The sequence below is a fragment of the Neolamprologus brichardi genome, chromosome 8 (genome assembly GCF_056152115.1).
Source record: "Neolamprologus brichardi isolate AB-2024 chromosome 8, ASM5615211v1, whole genome shotgun sequence".
NCBI classification, from domain to species: domain Eukaryota; kingdom Metazoa; phylum Chordata; class Actinopteri; order Cichliformes; family Cichlidae; genus Neolamprologus; species Neolamprologus brichardi.
In genome coordinates this window covers 11,651,526-11,663,549 of record NC_142111.1, presented here as the reverse complement: position 1 = coordinate 11,663,549, position 12,024 = coordinate 11,651,526, and the positions used below count along the sequence as shown (strand labels likewise).

Here is a 12,024-nt window from a genome sequence, read left to right as displayed (position 1 = left end):
TGTGTAGTGTTTAAACTGTGCGCTTTTATTCTACCCCCACTCGCCACCCTTGTGTTTTATATTGATCTCTCATCCAATCTACAGGACTTGTCAAACTGGGGGTCCACTGTATTACGGGTCAGAAGGTAGCCATCAAAATAGTCAACAGAGAGAAGCTGTCTGAGTCAGTCCTGATGAAGGTACAGTCTGACGCTGTTGAAGGTGTTGCTCACAGTGACGTTAATGATGACACTTATATGTATATATATATATATATATATATATATATATATATATATATATATACATCATGGTGTTTTAAGATGTTAACAAAATGTCCTATATTCACTATATTTATCTTCTGTATGAGTTAACAGTTAACCTCCGTTCAGATGTGTGAAAAACAACTCGCTCATGAGCCTCGCTTCAAAATCTTTCTCTCTCTATGCTTTCCCTTCTTTCTAACCAGGTTGAAAGGGAGATTGCCATTCTGAAACTGATTGAGCATCCGCATGTATTGAAGCTGCATGATGTTTACGAGAATAACAAATATCTGTGAGTTCCCTCTGCATTCAGAAAAAGCCCTGCTCTTTGGCTCAATGCAGTCTGCATGCCTTCTAGCTGCATACTAATCTTTGGAGTGGGATGAGTATAAATATTGCAAGAAAAGCTGTAATAATCTGCTGTCGTTACTGTAATTCTCACTTTTCCTTCATCCCCTACTTTTATTCTCAAAAATGTGTCTTAATGAGGAGTATGTCTCAAATCCTTTAATACCCTTACAAAACAACTGTTGGAGTAGACAGACGGGTTGTCCAAAAGTGAGTACAGCCTGAATATTGTAGTCCTAGTATCCAACATCATAAGCTTATTATATCAAACCATGGGAAGTGTCTCAGTTTAAATAGTTTTTTCTTAGCATCTTGTCTGCTTTTCACTACTTGCACCACTTTTCCACCAACGTGGTGCCAAACTAAGAACCTGTTTCCCACATTTTCACCAAAAGTGCAAACACTGATATCCTTTTCTGCGGGATGGGCCTTTAATTCTCTTCCTGTAGAAACTACATCAAACTTTTGCAGTGTTCAGTTCAGTCAAAAAAGTTGGTTGGTCCTCTAGTTGGTTGCCCTGGTGCAGAACTGGCTCTGCGCTTGGTCCAGCATCACGTCAGTGGAAAAGCGTTATCAGAATCATAAGTTCAAATTACAATGTTGTCCCTGTTTGTGGACAGGTACCTGGTGTTAGAGCATGTGTCAGGAGGAGAGCTTTTTGACTACCTGGTAAAGAAGGGCCGGCTAACTCCAAAAGAGGCCAGGAAGTTCTTCAGGCAGATCATCTCTGCTTTGGATTTCTGCCACAGTCATTCCATCTGGTTGGTTTTTTGCACCGAGCTGTAATAACCGTGTTTGAGTCAAGTTCATATGTAGGATGTTGATTTAGGGCTCATCTACTGACTTACAAAGCTATTTTGAGCGTTTCTTTTTAAACAATAAAACAGCTGTTGTCTGATGTACTAAATGAGTGAAACACATTATGATTGTGCAAACACATTTTCAGAGTCATGCAGTTGTATTTGATTTAAAGCACCATGTTGACAACAACTCTAACAGTATTGGTTGTATTTGTGCAGTCACAGAGACCTGAAGCCTGAGAACTTGCTCCTGGATGAAAAGAACAACATTCGTATTGCTGACTTTGGCATGGCCTCCCTACAGGTGGGAGACAGTCTGTTAGAAACCAGCTGTGGGTGAGTACCAACTCTGTGTGTGAGCTTCATGAATGATGATGTACATACATAAACAGGGTTATATAATTCAACAACTTGCAGTATGACTCTGTACATTTTAAACGTTAAAGGCTCCACGTCAGCAGGAAAATACAGCGTCTACAACACAGATCTGTGACTTCTTTTATACAGTGCTCATTTTACTTTCACTAATATTAATGGCAAACCTTTTCTGATTTTAGATCACCACATTACGCTTGCCCTGAGGTTATACGGGTAAGTATCCAGCTCTTATTCTATGTCGTTCTCAAATGTTCTTGTCTGAAATGTAAATAAAAACATTTTTTTGAAGAGAGATAAATTGCTCCAAAGGTACATGATCTAAACTAGGGATGTCAAACTCATTTTACACTGTGGGACATGTACAGTCCACTTTGATCTTAAGTGTGTTTGATCAGTTAAACTCTGCTTTCTGAGAGTGTAAAGAAGTTAAATCACACATTTAATCTCAGAGATATTTTGATATTTAAAAACGAAGTGCAATTTCAACAATACAGTTTTTCTGCATGCTAAAGAAATGCTGTGTTGGGCTTAAATTGTAAGAAGTAAATATATAAAATTACAGAAACAGTTCTGTTAGTTTATTGCTCAGTCTGTGATTATGAAGTGGAACATTTTTGTTATTTGACAGAGCATCCTGTTTTTTGAAGTGGTGAACCCTATGTAAAAATTGTACATTTCTATAGTAGACAGTGAAAAAACAGGAATTTTCTGTCATTTAATTGTTTATCTTTTACTTATTTACTTTGGTGTAGTATGAATGGTTTTTCACAAAGCTGTTAAAAGTTTGAAAATACAATAAAAAGTCAAATTTATGCCCCCATATTTTCCATAGCTCTCCAGTGGGCCTGATTGGCATCTTTGGCTGGCCAATTCTGGCGGCTGAGCCTTATGTTTGACACCCCTGATGAAAACTAACCAGTAACATGACACTTTTAATGTTAAGTTCAGTCTGTCTCTTGAGTTGTTTTTCTGAACGTTCACACCTTTTAGCATGAGTAAATCTTTAGGACACTCAGCATTTAAAAGATTATCCAGTGTTGTCGATTCAAATCTGGCTTCATGGTATTTTTAGACTGAGTTTGACTAAATGGATTTTAGTGTTCCTTTCAGTGTTTTTCATCCTGAAATCAGCCTAAATCATCCTGTGATGGGTGCCAAGTTTTGTGAATCACTTTTTTATTGAAATGGCCGGCGATGAATAAAATCACAAGTGTTTGTGTGTTTGGCAGGGGGAGAAGTATGATGGGCGGAGAGCAGATGTGTGGAGCTGTGGGGTCATTCTGTTTGCCCTACTGGTGGTAAGTCTTTTACTTGTGTTTTCACAGTGCACTTTGGTCTTTTTTTAAATCCCCTCGTCTTATGTTTTTTGCAGTTCTTTCTTACATCCCACGCTTGCCAGTTTTTTGTTTTTTTAATGCAATCTGTTTTTTTGTTCCTTTCTTGTTTTTGTCTCTCTCTCTCTCTGCCCTACAGGGGGCCCTTCCTTTTGACCACGACAATTTACGCCAGCTCCTGGAAAAGGTAAAGAGCGGGGTGTTCCACATGCCTCACTTCATCCCCCCGGACTGTCAGTCCCTGCTGAAGGGAATGATTGAGGTCAACCCTGAAAAGAGGCTCACGGTATGAGACTGCTCACATTAGTCCAGACCTCAGATGCAGCATGCATTTACACCTGTTTTCAGTCACCTGCCTTAAACTGGGATTGCCTCTCCTTCTGTAAGATAAAATATATGTTTAATGGGACTCTTGCTTTTGATACAAATAATTTTTGTCTCGATTCACTTTTAGATTATCCTTCTAGCCTTTCCTATTATCCTTTTTTGCTGGATCTGCACTCTAGCTGATATTTATGAGGGGCACAGTTGCATTTCGTATGTGTTTTATTGGCACATTCATTGTAATACTGTACAGTCAGGAAGATGCATTGTAGTGGCAGCTGTTGAAGCATGTTTTGGGGACTTAACTGAGCCATCTAGAACTTGCTCAGTAATATTTCTAACACACACACACACACACACACAAGTGATTTTCTGATTAAACTTTCAAAAGCAAACATTGCAAAGTTGAAAATGTTTTTTATGATCCAGTTTAATGGGTAATATTCTGCAATCGTGAGATTTGTGGATGTAAGAAGAAAAAAAAAGTGATGTGAACTGTTTACACAGCACAGCTCTGTGGCCATCTGGCTGTTAACAGACTGTAGACACTAATGGCCCCATCTGCCCTGTCACCCCTTACAGCTAGAGGCCATCCAGAAACATTCCTGGTATCTGTGAGTATACATCCGTTTTCTCATACGTGACTGCTGAAGTGATCGTATTTAATCATGTACAGTACATCTGTGTCATTCCTATGTGCTTCATTTTGTTTGACTCCTACTAGGGGTGGTCGTAACGAGCCGTGTCCTGAGCAGCCTCCTCCAAGGCGGGTTTGTGTGAGGCGAATCTTGTCCCTGACTGAGCTGGACCCAGATGTGCTGGACAGCATGCACTCGCTCGGTTGTTTCCGAGACAGAGTCAAGCTCACACGTGACTTGCAGTGTGAGGAGTAAGTAATTTCTTTCAGCTTCCAAACACGTATGTGGTTTCTAGTGTCAGCTTGAAATGGCTGGAAAAATCAGAACATTTGTGGCATATAATATGCAATGCAGTCACAAGCATGTAATATTTCTTTCCGTGTATATTTTGCTTTTGCTGTTGCGTATTTTTTGTTGTTGTATTTTTTTCTCCTTTTAACACTCAGCCAGCATATTTGATGTTATGCAACCGATTAATATTGGCCACAAACATCCTATCTTGTCTTATTTGCCTATATAGTGTTGAGGTAGAGGAAGGAGTATGTGGCTTATTTTTAGCTCTTTTCCCATTGATGTGATCAGTTAAATAAACTGATTGTGTCATGAAATCCATGTCTGCGTGACCGTGTGAACAGCCTACTAAAAGCTAATTGCGTGGCTGTGTGGCATCTATACAGATTTCCTTTTTAAATAAATATTATGACATTTTAGCATCTCATTCAATCTGTATTTTTCTCCCACCCCCCCAACAGAGAAAACCAGGAGAAAATGATCTATTACCTTCTGCTAGACAGGAAAGAGCGGTACCCCAGCTATGAGGATGAGGACTTACCTCCGCGCAATGATGTAGGTCAGTCATTAGGGGGCAGGAGGGATCCACTCAAGAGAGGACGCTACAGTTATCAGTCTGAGACACATTTTACCGACTTTTTCAAGAGCGGTGCTCCTGTATGCTCAGTTCTCCTTCCAGTCAATTAGGGATTACTTGAGGTTATGATTTAAACACTATTAAGTTATAATTTTATTACTTGATGCACTGACTGCACTGACTAGCATTAGCATTAGAGATAAAATATACAGCAGTATGGCCCTTAATGTCCTTGTGTTGGAGTTTAGTGTGTTTACCTGTTTCTTTAATACTATAAGTTGTCGTTGGCTTTTACCATGATTATACCAGCCTTTACAGGACATCTGCAAGCTTTGTCTATGAGATAAAACTGGAAAGGACAGCAATTCTGTAAATGCAAATGAAGCTAAGTTTATCACAGTCACAGATGGCGCAGTGAGGCCTGTGAAAGAATTAGAATTTTTCAGAAGAAATTCCTGAAGTGCGAAACACAGCACAAAGCTTAAAATTAAAACAAAATTTGTAATGAGTTTATGGTGGCGTTTCTCAGCAGACCCTCCTCGAAAGCGCGTCGACTCCCCTATGCTGACGCGCCACGGCCGTTGCCGTCCCGAAAGGAAGAGCCTGGAGGTCTTGAGTGTCACCGAACAAGGGTCTCCTACACCACCTCGCAGGGCCCTGGACACAGCTGCACACAGCCAGAGGTATAGCATGTTTTTCTTACACATATATAGTACATACACGCTGTATTCTGCAGAATTAGAGTGCAAGAATTCATTATCATATAGTTTTTGTTTTTTTTGTTGTTTTTTTTTGGGGGGGGGCGGTTAACAACCTATTAATCTTTGGGTCTCTTTGTCAGGTCTCGCTCAGTCAGTGGAGCGTCAACCGGTCTCTCCTCCAGCCCTCTCAGTAGTCCCAGGGTAAGGTTCTGTAAACCAACTTGTTCATACTTTTACTACATTATCTTTGAACACTATACCTGGATCCATAATAAAATGCTAATTTCTGGTAGTCTGCATTTATATTATTTAACTCTCCCCTGTCAGCAATATAGCTTTAAGTCCAGTCTCATATTTGTGTCCTGCAGTTCAGACAGCTGTCAGTGTCAGCAGGGTACTGTGTACATTTTAGCCTCATTGGGCAATAACAGCACTGTAAACCAACAGTGAAAATGACTTCAGAGATAATGTTGACAGACTAGGTAGTAATTTAGTTTACTTCAATTCAGTATTACTCCTTTGCCAACTATTGATTCAGTATGTAACAATGCATTGTTTTTTTTTTGCTGATGTCAGTCTCTACATGAAGCTGCTTTAAAAAAACAAATATTCACTCCTCGCAACTCCCTAAAATATCTTTGTAACAGTCTTCTCAGTCATTTTTACACATCATCACAACACAGGTCCCTTAAATGAATTGTCTCACCCAACAGGAGGCTTGCATTTGTTTTCTGTCTTCATGTCACTTTTCTTCCTCCTCATGCATGAGCTAGTTTTATATATGATAATTTGAACAATTTGACAGCTTAATTAGATGCTTTATTGGATAATTAATGGTTTGATCGTGCTTGAAAATGTATAAAAACAGTCCCTAAAGGGTAAAAAAAATACCTTAATTGGCAGCAATTACTCTATAGTAACACCTTCACTGCCACTGTCCTGTGTCACTGCATTCTTAACCCTGCCACAACTGTCACGAAACCCTCACTTTCAATAGATTTAAAGGACGCGTACTAAAAACTGAAATGCACTAAATGAAAGACTTTATGAACGGCACTTAGAACTGCATTCGGCACTTTCACTCCTCACAAGATGCACTCTTCTGTCATTAAGCATGATATTCATTTCCATCCTTTCTCCATTTTCCATCCCTTCTCTTTCTTGTTTTCCATGTCTCCCACCCCCTCACCTTGACAAACCCCCACCCCCCCAGTCCTATCAGAGCCCCGTCTTCACTTTCAGCCAATCAGATGTCACCTCTGCCACCGCTTCCCCACTCACAAAGGAGTCCAAACAGGGAAGCACCACCACTCCTCGCTCAGCACGGGCTCATGACAAGCCCAAAGCTCCCCCAAACCCAAAGACCCAGACCTTGCCCACCAAGGGACCCGCCAACCGACCCCACCTACAGCCCATCAAATCCTTGCCTCTGCAAAATCCATCCTCCCGCTCGCCCTCCCCTTCCCCACTCCTGTCACCCATCCCCCGTTTCTTCTTCCCTTCCTCTTCTGTCCTAAAGTCAGTGACTAAGAGCTTCTACCCAAACTCTGCCCACTCTGTGCCGCAGGTCACTCCCCAGGGCTCTCCGTTGCCCACACCCTTGGGCACCCCTGTTCACCACCCTCACCACCCCTCCTCCACCCCGCCCTCCTCTTCCTCGTCCTCATCCTCCTCGCGGGCGGAGGGAGGGGGAGGGGTGGGCTCACTGTCGCTGACCCCACCCTCCAGTCCAGGAGGGGGGAGCGGCATGGCAGCCAGCAGCTCTGCCCATTGGAGGACTCGCCTCAATTCTTTCAAGAACAACCTCCTGGGCTCACCAAGATTCCATCGGCGTAAATTGCAAGGTCAGTCCTGTATGTTTGCGCTCATATTTTGTGGGAGTTATGCTTTTAGTGCGTAGGATTATAGCTTCAGAAGATTTCATTACTTCTAATACACTGATTTCCTTTTTCAGCTTTCATCTCTGTAATCGCTGAGGATTATCTATGAGTTAGTTTTTCCTTTTGCTCCAATCTGTCAAATGTCGATTGCGGAATTTTTGTGTGTGCTTCGTCTCTCTCACAGTTCCTACATCAGAGGATATGTCCAGCCTAACGCCAGAATCCAGCCCTGAGTGAGTCCCAGCTCCTGGAGATAAATATTTGTCGAGGTGTCGTATTTTCACGGTATAAAGCCGTTTGTTTGCGCTGTCTGTGTCTCCTCATGCTGTGTATTTCTTTTGTCTGGCTACCAGGCTAGCTAAGAAATCGTGGTTTGGGAATTTCATCGGCTTGGAGAAAGAGGAGCAGATCTTCGTGGTGATCAGAGACAAACCGCTGAGCTCTGTTAAAGCTGACATTGTCCACGCCTTCCTGTCTGTGAGTGTCTGATTTGGACTGTCCTTCACGGCTCTTGCGATCAAAGCATGGCTCTGGCTGGATCTGACTTGTGCTCTCATACTGTACACACTCCATTTCTCTCATTATTTCAGTTTTCTCTTTATTTAATCTTTATTTGATCTTGCTCACTCGTGGCATGTAGATGGATCACTTTGCTTTCACCAATGGCTCACTCTTTCTCTCTCCTCTCCTCACCCTCACCCTTTGTCTCCCTATACTCACGTCGGTCCCCATACCTCTCCCGCCTCGTAAGTCTGTCGGTCTCTCTGCTTCTTCTCTGTCTCCCAACTACACAGATCCCATCCCTCAGTCACAGCGTCCTCTCACAGACCAGCTTCCGAGCCGAATACAAATCCTCCGGCGGTCCCTCCGTCTTCCAGAAGCCCGTCAAGTTCCAGGTGGACATTGCCTTTTCCGAGGGCGAGAGGGAGCGGGACAGGGAGAGAAACGAGAGGGAGGGCAGGAGGGAGACAGGAATTTACAGCGTGACATTCACCCTCATATCAGGCAAGTAAAGCAGATGCTAAAATTAGCTAATGGTGGATTGAAATGTTAAACATTTTGACAAAACTATGTCGCTCCCTGAAAAAATCTCAATTTTTGGAAATCTGCTCAACAGCTTCCTGCTTTGGAAAGTTATATGAAGAATCAATAATACTCTTGTCAGCAAGTAAAGCTATAGCAAGATGAGGTTTAATAAGTAAAGGGGTTTAAGAGGGTTAATAAGTAAACCTTATAGTAAAATACTCAACATTTCCTGAAATGTTTATGTTTTTGGGCAGTATTTTTAAGTTGAAACTGGGTTCTCATTCATCTGAGAAGTTTGGTTTGTTTTTACCAAATTGAGGGGTTTTTTCTGAAAATAACTTTGGATGTATAAAAAAAATCAGGTGACGTTAAGATCATATTATTTTGGAACAGTACCTACTCTAAGTTAAATGTGTGTGACTCCTTTTCAGGTCCGAGTCGCAGGTTCAGACGGGTGGTGGAAACGATTCAAGCGCAGCTTCTCAGCTCCCATGATCACCCATTGGTGTCAGCCCTATCTGGTAAGATTGCTTAACCACACAATACTTTTCCACACACTGCTGTAGAAATTCACCCTGTTTCACTTTTAGTCTTTGAGCTGATTTCTAGATCCATATTTGTTCTTGGAGCTGACTATAATAGCTTTGCATGATTCACAGTTCCTAGACTATAGTGAGCAAAGCATAGGGTGGAAGATTAGCTGCCACCTTAATCAGGTCCTTTCATTCACACCTGCATTTCTGCCACTGACCCGTAAAGCCTGTGGATTGTAAACATTCAGAGTGACTTTCCCGTTCTCTTCTCTTGATCCCTTCCCAGATGAGAAGAACAGTCGGCCCCACGGGACCCCCACCCGCCAAAACTCGAGGCGCTCTGAGGGTGGGGGCGACAGGTGCGAGTGGGGTGACCGAGCAGATGGCGGAGGCATAGGAGGCAGCGGGGGAGTTCTGCAGCGCAGAGGCTCAGCCAAAGAGAGAACCCGACTGCTGTCCTCCAACGGAACCCAATCCCAACCATAGGATAGAAAGTTAGACTGCACAGCAGGATGCCTGAACTCCACCAGAAAGAAGACAGTGTAATTTCATCTCCAAGTATCCCTGCAAGCCATGAGCTACTCCTATTCTTCCTTGTCTAAGTTACTGAAGGTGCTTGACCACAGAGCAAGGATTGAGCCTTTTTCCTCCCCATCATGCACATTTTTTCCAACTCGAGATTCTACCAATCTTATGATTACCAGGATTCCTACCCTTAAATGAGAAACAAGTGTTAACAAACCGCCCTTTAATGAAAAAAAATAATAACAATACGTGAATGAGCAGTTTGGTATTCATCATAGGTTCAGCTTCACAGATCAAACTAGGAATTTTGAAGTGCTAATGTGCATGCCAGTTAGCGAATCAGCCTGCTCAAGGATGCTGATATGATCAGATAGGCTAGTCTACCATATCATTGTAATACAGTATCCAACACCACAAAAAAAAAGGAAAAAAAGAAATAACAGTCTTGTGATGGTTCTCGAGATTACTCCTAAAATGAATCAGTGCGCTCATATCACTATCAAACAACATCTAAACCCGCCCACTAAAAAGAAATGTGAATGCATCTCAGCAGAAGAATCCTAAAGAGTTAGCACCCTGCTGCCGCCCCAGTGAGTGGCGATGAGCTCAGTGAAGGTCCTGTTTTTCTCCAGCAGTGTCTCCTCCTAAGGTAAAGAAAACCAACAAAGTAAGCTAAGTAAGTGAATGTGAACAAAAAAGATATTTTTTTATTTAGTTTTTATTTATGTTTACACATTTCTTTTAAGGATGTCAGTAGCACAGTGATCACAGTAAAGACAGCAACTGAGACACTCCACACAGTGTTTGACAGTGGAAGCTGCTTTTCCGACAGGCATTCATTCAGAGTTAAGTGTTTCGATTCTTTTATATTTGCTTTTTACTCAGAGACAATATGAAACAATGCTTCTACGATTTTTGCATTGGACCCTCGTTGCTCTGAAGAAAAGTGTTTGAACAGAAATATGAACAGTAATATATGAAAGCTTTGTTTTGTCGTCACTATCCGTGATTAGCTTCATGAACCTCATCACAGCTGTTTGCGCCCAGATTGAATGAGAAGAGCATCACCGGCCTGTGGATCAAACAGAAACCGCCTTTCTCGTCAAGCTTTGTCTCCTGTTGCCATAGTATTCATATACTGACTCATGTCAAAATAAAGCAAACAAACAAACAAAAAAAGAAGATACACAGTAAGGAAATTCATCAATGGGACGTATTCATGATGCTGGACTTTAAAAAAGGTGTCAGCTTCTTGTTGAACAGGACTTCCTAACCCCATGCTCGTTATTTCAGTGTTCACCGACAAGCCAAGTATCCATCGCCACACCCTTGCTCATCACTAAGAGTCGCCATTCTGCAAGCAGACGTAGCAACTCAAGGCAGTCACATATATTACTCCAGTACTCTATCAGACTAGTCAATGTTCATCACAGTCTTCCATACAGTGCAATATGCAACAAGAGTGCAGAAGGATTTCAGAGAGACACACAGTGCTACACTTTATTATTTTAACGTCATTTTTTCTAATCTGTCGATTTTTCTGTCTGTTGTTTATTTATTTATTTATGGAGGGTTTTGTCATGTATTTGTTTTATAAACTAGATTTCATGCCAACAAAATGTGTCAATAACAAACCCAAGAAACCCGTTCCTGTTCCTGTTATTTACTCTTTTTTTTCGATAGCAGCAGTTCCTCTCATCTCACGTCCCCACTGAGCTTTTGTCTGTATCTTGCGTCTCTGTGACTCACACTGATCTCTGGTAACTGGTATCTGTGTGCGAGACGGGTGGGTGGCGACTGAATGAGAGTGGGCTGAGCACTTTGCAGCGGATGCATTTTGAGGTAGTTATGTGTGGATTTTCCCGACTGACCCAGTGATTTTGAACTAACCAACACAGCCAAACCTTAACAGGCCTATGTTTTCTCTGTCACAAACACACATGAGCACATCAAATACTTGCTTGTTGGCTTTATCTCCTGTGTTAATGCCTTGTCCGTTTGACCTGTCTGTCCCGCTTCCTCACCTCTGTTTTGTTCCCATTGTCACAAGAAGAGAAACTGTATGGAGTTGTTTGCCTCACAGTCCTAAACACACTGATTGCTCACCTCATCTTTCACGTCACCTTCATTTTTCATTGACCCAACTCTGGCTAAGATTGTAAACTATTCTCCATCCATAAGGGTCAGTAGAATAAGGTGTTTAAAAAAAGAAATGTCTGTATCATAATTTAAATATAAAAAGTGCACTATTATAACTATTGCCTGTGATTAAAAAGAACAATTATGATTGAATTGATGGTCAAAATAAAGAGAGATCCACCTTATTGTTATGGTTACAGTAATAAACCCTAAATTCATATGTGTGTCTGTTTAGTTCCTGTGTAAAAAAAAAAAGTGGCTTATTTTTAGGAAGCTTTTCCTTTCTTC

General features: G+C 41.7%; 1 protein-coding gene across 9 annotated transcripts in view; it reads left to right on the top strand.

Annotated features, from left to right (window-relative positions):
• brsk1a (BR serine/threonine kinase 1a) overlaps window positions 1–11,956 on the top strand; it is a 13,405-nt gene extending 1,449 nt beyond the window's left edge. For 2 of the 9 annotated variants that reach the window (XM_087845435.1, XM_006805730.2), the window contains 18 exons: window positions 85–179; window positions 449–534; window positions 1,211–1,351; window positions 1,610–1,726; window positions 1,948–1,981; window positions 2,998–3,066; window positions 3,242–3,388; window positions 4,009–4,040; window positions 4,151–4,315; window positions 4,817–4,914; window positions 5,462–5,615; window positions 5,774–5,834; window positions 6,847–7,477; window positions 7,698–7,746; window positions 7,867–7,990; window positions 8,308–8,518; window positions 8,971–9,060; window positions 9,347–11,956. In XM_087845435.1, coding sequence (XP_087701561.1) covers window positions 85–179; window positions 449–534; window positions 1,211–1,351; window positions 1,610–1,726; window positions 1,948–1,981; window positions 2,998–3,066; window positions 3,242–3,388; window positions 4,009–4,040; window positions 4,151–4,315; window positions 4,817–4,914; window positions 5,462–5,615; window positions 5,774–5,834; window positions 6,847–7,477; window positions 7,698–7,746; window positions 7,867–7,990; window positions 8,308–8,518; window positions 8,971–9,060; window positions 9,347–9,558 — 2,516 coding nt within the window. In that variant the 3' untranslated portion in view covers window positions 9,559–11,956. Of the gene's footprint in view, window positions 1–84; window positions 180–448; window positions 535–1,210; window positions 1,352–1,609; window positions 1,727–1,947; window positions 1,982–2,997; window positions 3,067–3,241; window positions 3,389–4,008; window positions 4,041–4,150; window positions 4,316–4,816; window positions 4,915–5,461; window positions 5,616–5,773; window positions 5,835–6,846; window positions 7,478–7,697; window positions 7,747–7,866; window positions 7,991–8,264; window positions 8,519–8,970; window positions 9,061–9,346 lie in introns of all 9 variants that reach the window. The other 7 variants (XM_035914345.2, XM_035914346.2, XM_035914344.2 and 4 more) reach the window with 7 other exon arrangements.
• Window positions 11,957–12,024: the final 68 nt, after the last annotated feature.